At 36.7% G+C, this 19,716-nt stretch overlaps 2 protein-coding genes across 3 annotated transcripts in view; one reads left to right on the forward strand and one right to left on the reverse strand.

Moving 5' to 3' along the window:
* The first annotated feature begins 1,244 nt into the window (after window positions 1-1,244).
* Window positions 1,245-7,846, forward strand: mettl21c.S (methyltransferase like 21C S homeolog). The gene is made up of 4 exons (XM_018249858.2): window positions 1,245-1,567; window positions 2,856-3,007; window positions 5,997-6,114; window positions 6,289-7,846. The coding sequence occupies exons 1-4, from the start codon at window positions 1,402-1,404 to the stop codon at window positions 6,684-6,686; spliced, it is 834 nt and encodes a 277-aa protein (XP_018105347.1). The 5' UTR covers window positions 1,245-1,401; the 3' UTR covers window positions 6,687-7,846.
* Window positions 7,847-7,978: 132 nt separating this feature from the next.
* The window catches only part of tpp2.S (tripeptidyl peptidase 2 S homeolog), a 41,564-nt gene continuing 29,826 nt past the window's right edge, over window positions 7,979-19,716 (reverse strand). For both annotated transcript variants that reach the window (XM_018249856.2, XM_018249855.2), the window contains 6 exons: window positions 17,496-17,641; window positions 16,364-16,460; window positions 12,300-12,430; window positions 10,974-11,181; window positions 9,306-9,425; window positions 7,979-8,713 (listed from right to left, as the gene is read on the reverse strand). In XM_018249856.2, coding sequence (XP_018105345.1) covers window positions 8,624-8,713; window positions 9,306-9,425; window positions 10,974-11,181; window positions 12,300-12,430; window positions 16,364-16,460; window positions 17,496-17,641 — 792 coding nt within the window. In that variant the 3' untranslated portion in view covers window positions 7,979-8,623. The remainder of the gene's footprint in view (window positions 8,714-9,305; window positions 9,426-10,973; window positions 11,182-12,299; window positions 12,431-16,363; window positions 16,461-17,495; window positions 17,642-19,716) is intronic.

Genomic DNA, 19,716 nt, shown 5'->3' on the forward strand with positions numbered 1-19,716 from the left:
CACTTATGTTGGAGGCAGGGTGTTGCTGAACAATACTTTTCTGGTATTATGGTAAATATTATGGTTTTTGGTAAATGTCCATTTCACTTGAGAACAATACAGATGAGGTAGGACAATACTCAATATATGCTTATACACAGAACATTTCAAGAGCATGTTGCCCATTAGTGACCAATAATCAGAACATGGAGAGTCACTCAAAATTGTCACCCCAAGCTTTCAGGCTTCCCAGGTGGGACAGCATCTACACCCAGGTCTGTGCACTTGGTCACTTGAATGTAAGCACCCAGGACTCTTATTCTTAATAATCTCCAGGGTGGAGTTCAGGCTGCTCACTAGCCACCCTACTGTTATCTATCACTCTCGGAGTGATCTAGAAAACTGAATACAATCATACTGACTTTCCTACTAGGCCTCCTCTTTCCCACAAAGAGAAGGAACCTTCTACCTTACATACTTTAGAACACTGACCTGGCCAACTATGGAACTACCATATTTTAAGACTCAACCAAGCTGTCAACCAGCTCTCAGGGACTGCCTGTAAACATAAACATACAATGGTACTGATTCTCTGCAAGGTTAACATTGCCGCTCTTTGGCTACTGCAACATTTCCAACTCAAATATCAATCGTTATTTTATGCAAGAAAGACAGTCAAGCATTAAAATTGAGACTACACACATTCTAGATTCTGGGCACCCTTGGTTAGCATTACAAAATCTACGAAAGTCAGAGTAGCAGAGATAATTGTGCATAGAATATTGTAATTGTACTGAAATTATCTATATTGGGTACTAGGTGGTGGCCCCCCTGCCTGTTCCCCTTCCTTTCTCTTATTGTAAGGCTACAGATAGTCTTTGCAGGAAAGGTTTAAATTGGCCTGTTTCGCTTTTTGGTTAGTTTGTAAAATTCACTTCGAGCAGGATCACTAGAGCACAGAAATGGCATACTATTTATATTTTATTTGTTACTTTTTTATTCAAACGAGACTGCTAGACTTGGATTTCATTTGCCAGACCATATAACATCAGATCGCCTTTGTCACAAAACCAATTGTTGATTTTTAAATACAAAGAAAAATCCCGGAGATGCTGGAGAACATTAAAGAATCAAAGAGAAAATCTGCCAATCTGGCTGTGTATCAGATTAATAATGATGGGATGCATTGCAATGAGTCTGACTGTCCCCCTCCTCTTTATATCACACCTCTAGGAAAGGAACTCATCTCTTTCTAAATGCAGATGACTATGCAACCCCCCAAACAGTAGCAAATCATGCCATAGTATGACAGGAGCCCCCCCCCCTCCTCAACACAAAGGATAAGAGGAGAGGAACAGGATGAGTCCCTCTGTTTGATTTTTGTTGCCTGTTTTCTTACACCCTGTTATCAGGGCTCTGGCTATGGATGCTGAGTGTTTGGAGTGTATGTCCTGTGTGCAGCCTGTGCTCTCCGCTGCAGAGGAGGAAAGCTGCGGGGAGGGAGATGATGAAATTGTGGACAATGAGACGGGAGGACTACAGCAGGATCAGCTTCCAGAAACCCTCCAGCTGTGGGGTGATGAGAAAGGTAAGGAGCTGCACTGTGTGTTTGGGAATATATACCAAACCATTAAGGGCATTTAAGAAAAACAGAACATTCACATATTTTTAATTTTAATACCCACTTGTTCCTCTAAGCATGCCATGGTAACTGAGAGAAACCCTTTCAGAACAGCGTCTATAAGCCTGGTGTATGTGAATATGAAGGTGATTTTGTTTTTATATAAGAATCCACTACTGAGATAAATACAAACCAGCAAATAAATATATCCCATTTTTCAAGACCCTTCCTCTTCGATACAGGAGAATGGTAGAATGTTATTGCTAGATTCTAAGCCAATAGATATGCGCAAATATAAGTATCAGACAAGAGTGTGCATTATTATTCGAGTCAAAGAGCTGCTTATTTTGGGGTAATCATCCCTTGGGGTCATCATCAATGTTCTATGCTCATCTATGATTTAAAAGCAATATGGTTATTACAGATTAATTGTTTTATCACTAAAATAACAGATATAGGTAACAGACACCGATAGATGAATGACAGAGATAGACAGATGATGGAGATAGATAGAAAGATAGATAGATAATTGCAGGTTGTAACATAGAATCTGAACTTGGTTTACAGCAGATATTGATGCTACACAATTTGGTGCAAGCGTGGAACATGGTGCTACTAAAAACACAGCATTGGGGCTTTAAGGCAGGTAAACAAACTCTGACAAATGAATTACACTGGAAAATATTTGGTTAGCCATAGACTCCACTACTAATCATTTTATATAAAAAATATACAACATTCACATTTCTTCAAGTAAATAAGAACTGAACAGCTTGTATCACAGAATTATGAAGTAAACAGTGTATTTCCAGCGCACGCACAGTAAATTGGGCTCCGTCAGTTACTAATACAGAAGCAGGTGTTTCATTGGATGGAACATAAAACTAGTGGTGGGAAGGCAACTAGGAGGTTGCAATATTATTATTTACTAGAACATAAAGCTGTTTGCTATACTCAAGAACTACCATTCATATGGTACATCTAGCATTGCTTTTTAAAGAATATTTAATCATTCACAACAGGCCCTGTTGTCTCACTGGAGCATACAATCTAATTCCCTATAGACATTCATATAAAATGTATCATTTGCTCTGCTAAGTTTTTACCAAATATATCTATAAATATTGCAACTAGAAACAAAGTGCAGGCTAGTTCTGAGTGTGCTCTGCAAGTACTGATCTGTTTATCTGGTGGAATCACTTCTATCAAGTGTTTCTATCTTGTGAACTGAAACTATTGCATTTTCTTGCCATAGACATCATCTGTGACATTGAACCACCTCTCAAGCCCAAGGCATGGGTTCCCACCGTCTACGCCTGTTTCGACAAAGAGCAGTACTGGTTTGCAGGCTACCAAATTACCATTCAGGAATCAATTGAAGGATATGCAGGAGTAGTCTGGCATGCAGTAAGTATCCGCATGTTATTATACTGGTGATAAACACCTACAACTCTTCTTCAGTGGCATACATAGATATGCAATAATAAAGGTGCAGAGTTTTCAGACTTGAAAAAGAAATCTACATCCAATCACAGCAGTTACTAGAGATGCACTGAATCCACTATTTTGCAAATTAGGATTCGGATGGCCGGGCAGAAGGATTCAATCCTCATGTTGAACTGAATCCTGGATTCGGTGCATCCCTAGCAGTTACAGAATCAAATAGACTTACTATGTCAATAGGAAAAATACATTAAGAAAGCTTAAAAGAGGTTTAAATAAATACAGCGATGACAATACATTTATTGCATATATTTACCTACTGTATATACTGTACAATATATATGTAAAAGGGCATGCAATATTAAGGATATTACGTAAAGGAAAATGATACCTTCAGAATGAAGCTATAGTTAACCAACAGATAATTGATACAGTATAAGGCTATTTAACAATTTTGCATAATTTCATGCATATATACAAGTAAATATACAGGCCACCATGGCCATATTTGCAGTTAGCTCTGGTTTGGCACTAGTTACTCCAGCACCAGGGTTTGGAGAGGGGAGGGAACACATACTGTAGTTAAGTTAACTGTATATCAGTTGTATCAGAAGGCAACTCATTTCTAAATGGTGCATCAGAACATCGCCATGAACCATCAGTTGTGCAACTTGATATTGCCACTTAAAGTGAACCCGTCCCCCAGACATAAAAAGCTTTATAATAAAAATCCTTTTCAAGTTAAACATGAAACCCAAATTCTTTTTTTTCATTAAAACATCCATACCTGTTATAAATGCATTTAAATATTTCATACCATGTAGTTAAAGGTTAAAATAAAATCTGTTTGAATGTTAATGGTTTGATTTCTAGAATGATATTATATCATAACTAGACCTGTGGAAAGCAGGGGTTCTTGTTGTGTTAGGCAGGATAATGAAAGCTGTAGGTTACACATACAGTAAACAATGGTGTACATTGAATCCATTGATTTCAACAGCAGGACGTTAAAGGGGACCTGTCACCCTAAGAAATAATTTCAAATTCTTTTCTATCATGTTAGTTGAGCAAAATAAATTTTACTTACACTGTATTTATTATTTAAATTTTGTTTCCTTCTGTTTTGGAATTATACAATCACAGCAAGCAGGCAGCTGCCATTTTGTGGACACGGTTATTAAGGGAAATTGTGTATCACCCCAAAATCTTGTGTATGAACCAAAATGAGGGACCTAATGTCCATGTGCAGTGCCCTACACAATTATAAAGCCTGAGGAGGGAAGGGGGAATGTGAGGAGAGCAGTGACATGTAGGAAGTGCTGAATGGAAAGTGAAAGTAATTGTCTGCCCCTCCTCTATGCCACGGGCATAGAGGCGGGGCAGGTAATATTTGATTGACAGTTTAGATATTTAAACAGCTTTATAACAGATATGGATGTTTTAATAAAAAAAATTTTTGGGGTTCCATATTTAATTTGGAAAGGACTTTCATTATGCAGTTTTTTATGTGTAGGTGACAGGTCCCCTTTAAGCCTCCCAGTGTTGATGGGGGGTAATTGTACACTTTATAACTCAAATCCGTACAAACTGCAAAAAAAATATTAAAAAAAAACACCTTCGGAAATGCAATGATGGGTGAGCACATTAAACATTTTAACTTTACAGTATAATGTACTGTAATTATAACAGCACTGGCTCAGTGTATTTTTCTGAACAACAACAAACATGGGGGTAGAGAAGTGAAAAATATTAGTCTCCTTGCAGATATAAAATCAGCTTTTTTATGTCAAGCAGACACATCTATGCAGAACTAATTGCCACTCCTCCACTCATAATTACTGCACCATCTCTGAAAAGTAGGTTAATTTAAAGCCTGTCCCTAAAGCTTTTAGATAATTCTTGTTGTATTTTTTAAACTATTTTTAGCTTTATCATCCAATTATGCTCAATATATGGACAGGTTTTGTAAGGGAAGCTAAAAAAAAATTCACTTTGGCGAAGACAAGCAGATCTTGTTTAGTTACAACAGTGGAATTTTAGTCTCAGCTGACAAACTATACATGATGGTATCAGGTTTGAATGATTCTCTTTTGAACTTATCAATATAATATCAGATACCCATTCAAGGGAGAACTTAATACTTATCATAGAATGTTGTGTCCATGTATAAACATGACTTTTCAACCAGGAAAGGACATGTCACTAACAGCAAAATATTTGCCCAGTGTTTATAAATGACCCCCACTGAGTCTACAGTTCTTTTTACAAAGGCAAGAGCACAAATATAAATAAAAATAATTATTTTCTTAAATACAGTCAGGTCCATAAACACTTGGACATTATGACTGTTAAGCTGCAAAAAATGAACAAAAACCAAAACAATGGCCAGCTCCATACATTGGTACAAAAAGAAAGATTAACATTAACACGATGAATTTTGAAGAGTATACGATTATATTTTCTGTTCCGATATGTTGCGAAATGGATTGTCCATTTGTACTGTAAAGTTCCGTCCAATGACCCATAACATTCTGCAAAAGTAACCCACAAGCTTGGAAAAACTGTGGAATCAGAGTCAGACATTGTATAACTATTTAAAGATACAGACATGTTTCAGGATTGACAGGATATATACTTAGACATCAATTAATAAACAAACCTATTGCAGATACAAAAATATAAGGTCCAAGAAGGGTTTTCAAACTTCTTAACACGAAGTGTTCATTATTACATTATTCAATCACAATTTATGTAATAAAAGACACTATCATATAGCAACCAATCAGCAGCATGCATTTACTGGTCAACCGTTTAAAAACAAAAATCTTATTAGTTACTATAAGTTACTGCACATGGGCAAACTTAGTGTGTTTTATTACATTTGAGATAAATATTAGCAGCTGAATATTGTGAAGAACTCATTTTTATACACTAAAACATTCAAGTTTTACAGGCAAAGGCAGTATGCCATTATCTGGAAGAAAACAGAGAGGAACTCAACCTGAAAAACAAGAAAGTACTGGAATTAGGTTCTGGAACTGGCCTGGTATCAATTGTTGCATGCATACTAGGTCTGTGAATATAATTTTCTTCCGTGTACTTATTCTACATACACTGTTCAAGTCAATGTGCCCTGCTTTATTAACCCTTCACACATAACTGTATGTTGTAGCATATAAATATATGGGCTATTTGTAACCCACCATATCTGCAGTACAGTTTGTCACTTATTTCCTCTCTTGTAGGAGCTGAAGTCACAGCAACTGATTTGCCCGACTGTCTTGGAAATCTGAGATATAATTTATCGAGGAACACAAAAGGGAAAAGTCTACTACATAAACCAGAAGTAAGAGAGTTGGTGTGGGGTCAAGATCTTGAAGCAAACTTTCCGAAATCGTCGTGCCTGTACGATTACATTTTAGCAGCTGATGTTGTCTACCACCATATGTATCCTGACGAACTACTGGAAACAATGAAGCACTTGTGCCAACCTGGAACAGAACTAATATGGGCCAATAAATTCAGATTTAACACAGATTATGATTTCTTATCAAGGTTCAATATGTTATTTGAAACAGAACTACTGGCGGAGTTTCCAGATTTGGAGGTTAAAATCTTCAAAGCAAAACATAAGGCAGGCTAGAACGCTTGTAAAGCAGCTTTTTGGTGGGCTTTTACATTTACAAATTGCCAAAACAAAATGTTATTTTGATCCTTCTGTTTACAAGACTTGCTTGCTGATGATTATGTGTTTTCATGGACTTGTATGTAACAAACCGGCTTCTCCAAGTCATCAAGGAAGTTGTCCAGAGCAGAAACTGCAACTTTACAGAATCAGAATGAGCCACAATGCTGATTTGCTTGATATGTATTCTAAAAACTCTTTTATGAATGCTATAGGTGCACACACTACTATTTTGTGTGTGTGTATGTGGTATCCTTATAAAACAGAAAAAAAAACATTGTTGTGATTGACACAGCATTATGTACCGGACTGCTTTTGAGTAATAATCCCACCTTATTTCATACTTGCTATCAACTTCTACTAGGGCACAACATGACAATTTCTGCCACTGTTCCTCTACTGACCTCCCTAAAGAACACGTAGCAACAAATCACAGTGTGTGGCAATTACAGTTCTGTTTTTTAATACAAGGTTAGATATTTTACATATCTAAGTCTGCCCAAACCAGTTGACCTGACCTGCCACCCAATATGTCCCCCCCAACGGTGATGTAACTAGATGAAAATGGGCTCCACAGCAAATTAATTTTAGGGGACCCAACATATCCAGAGTTGACCTGTTCTATCAATATATATTAAAATTGCTCATTAACTAGGGCCTTGTGGGACCCCTGTACCTCTTGAGCCCCCAAACAGCTGCAGGGTCTGTCTGCTTCCTCTGTAGTTTAGCCCATGCCCCAACCCTAAACGTCTGCTGACCCAGACTGCAAACGGTTAACTTACCTTCCGACACAGGATCCACAAAATCGGAAGTGATGCTACTCCAATGCCAGATCAGTTGGGGAAGAGGAATAAATAATTGCCAGAAACACAGGAGGGATCATTCCCACAGCGTAGCTGGGTACCCAGGTGGGTTACCTGACGAGTGCCTGCACTTTTTGCCCAAACCCCCACTGCTTTTTGGGTATTCCGCAGTTACACAACCCAGTGCAGGATAATATTGCCATTAATGCAGATAAAATTGCAACAGGCTTCCAAGGCATTCAATAAAACCGGTATTTAAAATCGGTTCACACATATATATATATATATATATATATATATATATATATATATATATATATATATATATATATATATATATATATATATATATATATATATATATATATATATATATATATATATATATATATATATACCAACTTTCTTCTGTGCATTAATGAAAAAACGTACATGATAAAACGGAGATAACTGTGAGATTGCGTATTTTATTGTTGTAAAAAAAATCTTAAAATAGCAGTGTGTGTTACATCTTTGTTCTGTGCACTGTTTTATCTTACATTATTATAGTTTGATAAACACACATGTATCACTTTACAATGTATTGTGTAAAGTTTATTTTGCAAATAAAACATTGGTTTTGCCTCAATAAATCTGTATGTCAGACTTCATAAAAAAGTTAAAGGTCTGTAAAAGCATATACTGTTAAATGAAGAGCTTCCCCGCAGTGTAAAAAAAAATCCTATTTTTTTTTTTTTCAGCAATGTTTGGAGAGATGATATTTGCTTTAGAATGTAAAAACTTTTTTGTCGAATAAATAAAATGTAAATGTAATCATCATTTTGAACATTTAAGGCCTATATAATCATGGCAACATTGAATCTTAAAAGTTTTGTTTACTGTAAAATCCAGATCTTTTACAAGGGTCACGTAAAAATAACCACCTAGACATGCAAAAATCCCATTTCGAAACACACAATGTTTCACATTGCGCACTTGCTGATAAATACACCGTTTAATAATTGCCATTCAATGATGGAAACATGCTTTTGAAAACATAAAATAAAAACATACAGTCTTGTTAGAAGATCCTTGGTAAAAAAAAGGATTGTTTTAGAAAACAGAATAATCAGGAGGATACATGACTGGCATCCAGTTTTCTGTAAATGCTGCACTGTGGCTCCATCCAAGATATTTCATCATCTGTGGGAAAAAAGAGAAGTAATATTATTAACTGTATTCCTTTCCACAGAGATTCCAAAGAGCCACTCAATAATGATTGGGGATTTTTGTTAAGGAGTAGAAAAAAGTGTTCAAACTATTAATACAAAGTTCCCTTAGCAAGTGTTCGGTAGAAAAATGAAGAAACAATAGGCAGTAGTCAAAGGAATGGCAATAACTCCTATTGCTGGTTAGTGTAGCCACATACAGCTCAGTAAAATATAATTACAATACATGCAAGTTAATTTAAAGTTGCTGCATAAAGACGGAGGTTTTTAGTTTGCTTGGAATGCGCCTCATCCATCTTTGCAAAGTCACTGCCACCTCAACTGTTGAAACTTAATGGAAACATCTGAGCTAACATAAAGGGCAAAGAGCTTGGGTGCGGTCTTGTGAAAATAGAATCAAGGTTACAAAGCAAATAACTCTTTATTCACCAGTCCTCATCTCCTGCATCACATATATGATATGTACAAGTATCACTTCCTGCACACACGCAAAAATTTTACCAATAAATTGCCTTGGCTTATGCACAACCAAGGGCATGGCTCTCAGATTAAACCAAAAAACATACCTGGATACAGTTTTTCCAGTTTTCTTTTGTAGGTTTCTCTTCAACAAGTTTTGTTGCAAATTTAATGCCACGACCATATAGTTTGCTTGCTAAGGCATGCTTATAGACGAATGGAAGAACCTAGCAGCATGGAAAAACAGATGAATTATTCAATCTGAGATGATTATTCAACCTCTCTCTCATAGTTATTATAATGCCTTATCTGAGACCCCTGGCCTGGCTCCCTTTAGCCGAGAACTGCACTGGCCCAAAGTCCTACTGTAGTCACACCGCCATCTTTTTTCTGCATGCAAAGGTGCAGTAATGGTAAAAAACAGAATTAGAAGCCAACAGTTGGCTTTTCACTCTATTGCTCATGCAGAAACAGCTGGGGCTGCAGCACAGATAGAAGAAACAAAATATGATTATAGTGTGGGGCAGTGCAGTTTTTAGCTAAAGGGGCATTGGCCTGGGGTCTCAGGCAAGCAGTGTCGGACTGGCCCACCGGGATACCAGGAAAATTCCCGGTGGGCCCTTGTGCTGCTAAACATTTGGCCTCTTTGAGAACAAAGAGGCTAAATAGATGGAATAATAGATTATAGCATGTAAAGAAATAAAGACTAGGAGAATAGGGGTTGAGTGAGGAGAAGAAGAATAATAGTACTGAGAGTGGGCCCCTGTTCTATAGTTCTTTGGTGGGCCCCTGGTCTAAGGTTTTTGGATGGGCCCCAAGTGTCCCAGTCCGACACTGCAGGCAAGATATAATAAACACTGGGGGACGCTGAACATTTAGCATTATTGTTTTTGATCTTCTTTAATCCTATTAAATATTAGAAACTGGCAGTTAGTAACGTTTTACTTACGTTTAATTAGATTGTTAATGAAGGTTATGCAGTTGACATCCAGTTTTAAACAGTGTGTAAAAATCAACAGAAAGTTGCATTTTGACACTGTTTTTACACAGCTTTATCAGCCCCAAAATAAATGTCTGTTTATTCCAACTTCCAAAAAAAAAAACGAGATCGCTAATACTAAATTCCTTCCATTTGGTCTCTAGTATTTCCAGAATGCAGAAACATTATGTACATTAGCACACACCACGCACACTTTGCGGTTGTTACTTGTACCATTCTGATTTTGTTTTTGCCATCTATCTTTAGTTTTTCCTTTCTCTCTTACATTCTACATCACCATTTGCTCTTCTTTTAAGATGTAGATATTAAGTTCCACATTTCTTTCCTCCATTGGTATTAACTGTGATCTATTTTTTTTTTATTTGTCCAACTTGGTGAAATTTCAGTGTTAAATGTAATGCTAGGGTGTACCAATGACCTATAAAATGGCAACAAAGCGTCTCTTTTACGAATACCATTCCTTATAGAGCTTAGAATTTAGTTTACTAGGTCACTGTCATCTTAAAATCAGCAACAGTTAATTTTCATTCAGTCTGTATTTTGTATCTGAATGAATGTTCTCTGTGTGCAGCACACTTGCCTCCCAGCAACTTTCTGCTCTCACAGCGATGTTACAAGCGGACTAAAATATGGGACTACATTCCAATAAGACCCTAACTGCAACTTTACACTGTGCAAAAGCTTCTGAATATTTTGCCTTTTGTAAAACATTATGACATTTAAGAACACTTTACATTTTAAAGTTTTATAACATTACAAATACATAAAAGAGCACCTTTGAATCATTGAGGTCAGCCCATTTGACCACTTCCCAGTACGTCTCATTTAAGGCATCTGAAATGGCTTCTTGATCCTCTTCCTTCTTTTCTGTGTCACTTGAAGCAGCTCCTTCTTCTGACTGAAGATGAATCAATTTATCAGCGAGGGCACATCCTTTCCGACAGAGAGCATCAATCAAGGTACTTTTCTGCTTGTCCATGTCACTGAAAATATATACCAAGGGTTATTTGCTAATGAGATGAAATGTTGAAGACCTACTGCATACAATAAATGTAGTTTTAAATTGAAAAAAAAAAAAAATAAAAAATTAAATCCAAATATTAGAATAAAATGACTAAGTACATGATAAATGACTATTACTACCAAGTGTCGGAATTTAAATAAACAACCCTACAATCAGGTCTAACAGTTTTACATAGACCTTTCCAAATGTCACATTGTGGGATCTCCAGCAATCATAGTGATGTCAAATTAAATATCTTCTACAAGAAATAGAATTTAGAAGCCTGCTTAATTACAATAGTTTAAGGAATAAGCCAGATGCATGTACAACCAACAAAAGTCTTTGCAACATTAGTTGCTTTTAAAGGACAACTAAACACTAGCCCATTTTCAACCATGCTTCCTCCCCCTCCACTGCCCCCCCAAGCTCCCTCCCCACAACATCTATTCTGTTATAAGTTCCCCTGTGTGCCAATCTGCCATAAATCTACAGAGCTGCACAGTAAGTTCCATTATCCCCTGTCTTTGGATCCTCATCGGTCATCTCTCAAATACGGATCTTGAGGAAACATGTGCACGTCGAAGCTGACTCAGGACATAGATACAACTGTGCATGCTCATACAAGATCCATGTCGACAGTCTGACAGAAGAGGATCTGAAGACAGGGGAAGATGGCACTCTGTTGCGCATCTCTGGAGATTTATTTCAATAGAATAGATATTGCAGAGGAACTTGGAGTGGGGACGGTGGACGGTGGGCCGCAAGGGTTTAGTTCTCCTTCAAACTGTCATGGAACAATAAGGCATCTTCAATTACTATGTATTTTAAAATAGCAGGGTTCAATAAACCCATTAAACAGAGCCCAATATTTCCAGGCCGTGAAAGTTGTGACAACAAACTATGCACAATTTCCACTATACAGTTATATTATATACGGTAAGCAATACTGGGTTTTCTAATTCAGGGATCTGACCAGACACAAGGCAAACAAACAGTATTTTCATGATTTAATTTTCTTGTAGTAGATTTCCTTTTATGCAGACGGGGGTCCAAAAAACCCCCACAAAACATACAAATAAATATTTACTGGTTAGGTACTTTTTTATTGCGGCTGCATCAGGTCTTGGATCAGTCTTCATTGCAAGAAAAACAGCAAGAGCAGTTTGGTCAATGCGCGAAAGAACATCATTAGACGCTTCAAGGATTTCGTGTATTCTTTTTATCCGATCCTACAGGAAAGCAAACAATATAAATGTAAAGGAGTAGAACAGCTGTAAAAACACATTTATAAACTGGTAAAAGTTTAGCTCTTAAAGGAAAATTATAAGTGGCATATTAAAGAATCTTTCCAAACTGGAATATATATTCAAGAAATATTGCCCGTTTACATCTTTTACCGTGAGCCACCATTTTGCTATGGTTTGTGTGTTGCCTCAGAGATCACCTGACCAGAAATACTGCAGTCCATTAATTGGCTGATGTGATCTAATATGTATGTGTGCCCTTGGTTTTTTTTTTGTGTGAACTGTATGATCCCAGGGGGGGGGGCAACCTTAGTATTACAAATGATAATTTTCTATTTAGGATTACCCAATGGCACATACTATTAAAGTATATTTTTTATGAAAATGGTTTATTTACATAAAGCAGTATTCTACATATGAGCTGTTTTATGCAATTGTAGAGACCTGCAGTGTTTGGGGGTTTTGTTTCCCTTTAAATAAAAATAAGGGATAAGCATTATTTCCTCAAAATAAAAGCTCCTATTTTTTTTCTGGATGAATATCTTCAGCAATCGAATCAATAAATAAGGAGCAGCAAGGAGTAATCTATTTCATTTGCCTTATAAGCCAGCTAGCAAACACAGGCCTCATGTAAGGGCAAAACCTAATATCTGGTACAAATGTAACCTGAATGTACATCAGTTAGGTACATTTAAATAGTCAAAACAATAGCAAAAAGAAACATAAATAAATATTACATTACTGAATTCAAGGCATACAAAATTGTCCTCAAAATATCTGTTGTAATGCTTACAAACCTATAAACAATATTAGAAATTTTGTAGGATGGTGTCGGATTGAAAGATTGCATCCTACAACTCAGATGTAGTCACGTGGTTCAAAATGTAATGGAAGTGAAAATTTGATGTGTAAACTACATGGAAGATTAGACATCCAATGCTACATGCCTGTAGGAAATGCTGCATGCTGCGTCTGATCCTTATCCTTACAATAATTCAATTTAGAACATTCTGCCCATGTGTTATTTCTATTGAAATTAGTTACACAAATATTGTGTAAGAGCAGCAGCCTTTATAGCAGGTACATGCATAATTAGTTTTTGCTCCAGAAGTAGCAGCTCACTGAACCGAGACCAAGAGTTAAAGTAACACGTTGCCTTTGCCAAGCATGCTGTGTAACTTAGATTAATCCTTATCATCATTAAAGTATAGCTGTCGGCTGAAAATCTGTGCTTAGGCTAAGGTATGAATTGTGTAATTCATCTTAGTAAGCCAATATATCTAAACCAGAGCTTACCAAAAAGCAGGTGCAATACTATCAAGCAAGTGTTTTATATACTTAGGATCCTCCCGTTAGAAGAAACTGCACCGGCCTGGTGTACTTCTTAGCAAGCAGAAGCTGAGGAACAATTCTTTACATTCGTCAATGGCCCTGGGCTGACACACGCACAATAGAATGAAAAAGCCAGCTTTTTGCTTAAAGTTCAGCTCACTGTCTGTTTGCATGCACCCAATGCAAAGAAGAAAGAGGGTCAAGGTGGCCATTGATGCAAAGATCCACTCGTTTGGCGATGTTTCCCCGATATGCCATTAATAGGCATGGCTATATCGGGGGTAATCTGATTGTTCGGCCGTATGGCCGAACGATCAGATTACGATGTGCCATGAGCTCCGGCGGGATCGGTCGGTTCAAAATCAAACCTGACCGATCGACCAAAGACCGATCTCCGCCGGGCGAAAGATGTCTGCACACGCCACACACGATCCGAAAATCGTACGAATCCTCGATTCGTATGATCGGATCTGTGTGTCTATGGCCACCTTCACTCTGAGTTAATTGGTCAGATGTACTCCAGGCCAGTAAAGAGCACCAGCTCAGGGGTATCAGGCAAGTCATTGTAATCACCTTTCCTTTCCCTTTAATAAGAATTTTTTTTCTACTGTGCCTAAGACTATGAGATCAGTATTGTAAGCTTCTATTCCATGCAACCCATCACTTGTCGGTTATAGGGGCTGTAAACATTGTGGTTTGACTGTATCTTTCAATTTTAAATACACCCTACAGCATGGTTATTATTTTTAATATAGCACTATTTAACTTTTCACTTAAATTATTTCCAGAAAATGTCTTCCTCCCATTTTCACAATACAGGTCACTCATTCCACTCATGCAATTCAGTAAAGTTCTTGCAGCCAAACATACCCCTGTGCTTCTATATAGGTGCAAATTGTGACCATTCTGACAAACAATGGGCAAGTACAACTATTGACACTTGGGAATAGTTCCAAGGTTCCACAGTGGGTGCATCAATAGGTGCACCAGACTTGCACCCAGCCAACTAAACTTGGCCACAATAACAATGACATTTTGTGGAAAAAAAATTGCATTATGGCATATTGTGACTAAAATTGCAGTTTGCACACTTGTACTTGTAGTTGTAAATCACCCCAACTGGCTCATTGTGCAATGGTCTACAACAATTTACCGCTCTTTAAGAATTGGGCAGCACTGTGTATGACAAGCATCTGCACCCACACACCTTTACTTCTCAACCTGCACTGGTAGACAAGTTAGCACACAGATATTGTCTTAACCAGCAGAAAAAGGTTCAGTCAGACAGAGGTAATAGTGTTTATTTAAAAAATAAAAGGATACCCATATACCATTATAATATGCTGTCTACCACTAAGTGTCAGTCTCATTTAGTTCTACCCCTACTGAAAAGAACTGTATTTTTAACACTCAATTTACTGTGGTTATGTATTACAGTGATAACTTTTGCGCCTTTAAAAAGCAACTAAAGAATAAAGAACATGCACAAGTATGCTGTACTTATCAAAGGAAGCCAGTCTGAATATTAAAGTGAAAGTATTAAAATGAAGGCACCAGAGGCTGGATTCATAAAGCATCCCTACTGAGTAAGCCGAAACAATACATGGTGCACGATGAATGGTTACCTAGATAATGTTGCACTGCATGTGTAGCTTAACTTGGGTATGATTGATAACTTAATGGCCTCATACAACCAAAAATAGATCAGAATCCCTGGTCTTGGTGTTTGTAAAATCAGATTTTAAAAATTCTTCTTTAGACATTTTTCCCATTAAGATAAGTATGGATTACAGACATTTGTAGACTGCAATGAGCAACATGACTTGCCGTTTTGGGTGGAATACTTGCAGTAGTGCAGCAGCTATATTATTTGTGTAATAAAAATCTAGAAATACGGAACAATTTCTTTACTTACCCCTAACTTTATGCTGCCTTTCCTCTATTGATTTGCAGAAAAAAAAGTTGCATATCTTAACACATAAGAAATTTTAGCTTTCATAAATAAGCAGTGTTCTGCGCTCTATTGATGCACAAGGGCCTGCGTAAATAGACACATAACTGCCAAAAATGGTTGCTCTTCATAAGTAGTTTAGGAGCAACATTAATAACGTAATTTATTAAGAAGCTAAAATGCATTAGGGCATTGACACAAATGGACAAAAGCGTTTAAAAGAAAACAAAGTATATGACCAGTAAAGCTGCACGGATTTATCATCCGGAAACCCATTTTAGAGCTCAAAAATGCGGGACTACCATTTTTGTAGCCAATTGTAGTCAATCTTAAGCATACAGTTCTAATTTTTTAATGCGTTGCTTTTTTTCTGTAATTGTAGCATGGTACCTTATAGAAGTACAATGGGAGTTGGCGCCTAACTTATAGAATGGGCTGTAAATCAGCAAAAAAAATTGGGGATTCTACAGGGGGAAATTATTGAGGCAAAGATATTTACTACTAGGCCGATACTCAGCCCCAAAACTAAACATGCAGCATTTCTAGCATAAAATGTGTTAGCTCTCACTGAAACGGGAATTTAAAAAAATACATATTTTAATCAGATATTGTTGTTTGATGTTTAATAACTTTACCTTTTCAGAATCCAACTGATGCAGTCTTGCTACATACAGAGGAAGATGATTTGGATGGGCCTCTTTTAACTCAGTAAAGATGTCATTGCTTTCAAGCCTGCAACAGAGAACATTTAGACCCATTTATTTCCAGTATATGTTCAGGATCCCTTAGCTTTAAACAAGGATACAGATACCTGAGAATAAAGTTTTAAAGGAGACATAGGATATGTTTAAAAAAAAAAAAACAACTAATTTTGTAGGCAATAATGAATGTGCTGGTTTTACTTGGGGTTAAAAATTAATATCATCTTCAAAAATCTGTAACAGTGCGTGTCTGTGTTTCAAATCAGGGGTGGATATGTTCTAACAGTCCTTGCCAGAAACACAGTAGGAAGGGGATAGCCAATCATAGCCCTGCAGTCACACAAACAAAGACAGGCTTCAGCCTAGCTGCTGATTAGTTCCTATCCTACAGTGCAGTGTGCTGCCAGCTACCCTGCACAGCCAGAGGATTCGGGGGCAGCACGAGGGACAGATGGGCAGGGCTAGTTGGGTTTCGGAGAAAATTTTCAATAAATCAGCCCCAAACATAATTAAGCACATTCCTTCTCTAGTTAGGAGTATAATAGACTTGCATATGTTTGTCTCCTTTGACAATTAATCTGCTATACTTCAAGTCATAATTAAGACAGCAAACAAGCTTTCTCCTTCAAACTTTAACCAAATTTTTCTTCAGGCTGTACCTACTACACAAGAGGTGCTAACCCTGAAGTAATCACCAGCTTGGCATATTTGTGGCAAGTTTTATTATTGAGTGATTAAAGCAGTACCTTGATCCCTGACTGTTATTTACTTGACAGTTTACAGTTCCTTTACAGTTTTTCCTTAGAAATTAAGTGTCTAATATGAAAACAAGATACTCTGCAGTGCCTTTTTGGGCAAAAAGTTCCTGTCTTTATCTATCAAAACTCACTTTATGTTGAAAAATGAAAAGATATATGTAAAAAAAAAATCTTTAAACCATTATCTGTCGGTGGGGGATCCTTGCAAATTAGATGCTATTAGATCTATGGTGAGCTGGATACCAAGAATGTCTCAAACTACAAATGCAGAAAAAACAAAGGGTTTTCTAGTAAGTTTGCAGACCTACTTTGACATCCATTGAATCTTTAGGTCTCTAAGAGCTTCGGCATACTCCTCCTTAGCATCTTTCTCAGCCTCCTTTTCTTTTTCCTTGGTCCCATTCTTTGGTTTTGATGAAGGGGGAATCAAGTGATAATGAACCGGAATCACATCCTTTAATGGAGACAAGAAAAATATTCAAATTGACTGTGAAACCATAATTGTAAACACAAAAAATGTGTCATTTTAAATACAAACACACAGTAACTAAAACCAAAAAAAATATTTTGGTTAAATAAACTAGAGATGCACCGAATCCAGGATCTAGTTAGCGATTCAGCCGAATCCTGGTTGAACCAAATCTGAAACCTTGAAATCACGTTACTTATCGTCACACAAACAGCAAAAACATTTTTAACCATGTGCTACATGCATGGTTTTCTTTGACCCTTCCTGATGCTTATTTGCATATGCAGATTATAATTCATATTTGGTTCAGGATTTGCTCAAATCTTTCACAAAGCATTCGGGATTCAACTGAATCCCAAAATAGTGGATTTGGTGCATACCTACAATAAACACAAGGAAAATGTATCATTACAGGTAGGAAAATCCTGCTGATATTGTAAAAAAATGCAACTTTTTCTATACTTAAAATTATTCTTAAAATTCAACCAAATTTCAACCCTACAAAAGAATCTCACATTTTATAGTATATTTTTTTCCAGCCACTTTCTAAAAGCCATATCAGCCTTTCTTCCCTTCTCATGCCCCTAAAAATGTTCAGTTTACAGTATCGATTTCCAAGTTCCATAATCGTGGAAAAATAAATAAATAAAAAACTCACACTGTTCCATTTATTTTCAATTAAAAATATCTCAAATTTAGATAAATCTGCCCCTAAGTATGTAAATCGTATTCTTGGTAAAACATTTCTGGCCAAAACTGAAAAGCAAAATGTTTAGCTAATTTAAATAGGTACATAAGTCGCCATGTTCCCTTTCTCACAGGTAGTATGGATGCGCTAATTCCATCATTCAGTTGTGGATTCAACCTGCATTTTTTCTCAGATTTCGAATTTAAAACACAGCACAGCAACAATTTTTCCATGTGATGCAATGTTTTGGCACTGTGCTCAAATTTGAATATGCAAACTGGTGTTCATATGGTATTCTGTGAAAAGCAAAAGCTTGGGATCGCAAACATCCCAAGAGCAAATAGATCACTAATCGAGGAACTAGGCTCAAGTTGGTGGCAATGCTTCCCACATTTCAATGCCAGTAAAGGGTATAATTACAAAATAAGCGGAAAATGAGTTTTGGATAACTGCCACCGGTATTTTAAACTACCAATAAGGAGGAAATCAGGATCAGGACCTTTTAATTGACCAATAACTTGATTAAAGGTCTTCTCCTTCTCATACTATTAAGAACCAAAGAAGTGGATTAAGTGTACATTATATGTTTTATACAACACTGTATTTTAAATTAAAATACAAGACTTCCAACATGTCCTAAATATTAAAGGAAAACTATAGCCCCAAAATGAATACTTGAGCAACAGATAATTTGATATAAACTAAGTGGCATATTCAAGAATCTTGTGATATATATATATTTAAGTAAATATTGCCCTTGCTTTGAACCACCATTTTGTGATGGTCTGTGTGCTGCCTCAGAGATCACGTGAGCAGAAATACTACTCCTCTAATTGTTACAGTAAGAAGTGTGGAAGCAAAAGACAGAACTCTGTCTGTTAATTGGTATATTATGATGAAAATGGCTTATTAACAGTACATGAAGCAGGGTTTTACATATGAGCTGTTTTAAGCAATATATCATTATAGATACCTGCATTGTTTGAGGGGTATAGTTTTCCTCATTTTGTACACAATTGTATCCCTTATATAATGTCCCTTTTAAACAACAAGGGGTATTAAAATTATCCTTAAGGCTAATATATTATATATACATTATTATCTGTGCAGTGATTTTTGTGTTGTAAAATGCACATCACCAGTGTTAGTATAACCTGGTCTACAGATTTTTCCATCCAAATGTACACTTTGGGTAAATTAGTTAATATACCCCCAAGAACGTTTAAAAAATTCTCACGGTGTTGCAACTGTCAAAACTATAGAAATTAATTAATTCCAGGGAATTTGGAAGCCAACGTTTTTACTGCTGGACACTTTGTTGCTGGGTGACTGCAGTGATAAAGAGAATATCATTAAAGGGAACATAAAGTGC

The sequence above is a fragment of the Xenopus laevis genome, chromosome 2S, assembly GCF_017654675.1.
Source record: "Xenopus laevis strain J_2021 chromosome 2S, Xenopus_laevis_v10.1, whole genome shotgun sequence".
Lineage (NCBI taxonomy): Eukaryota > Metazoa > Chordata > Amphibia > Anura > Pipidae > Xenopus > Xenopus laevis.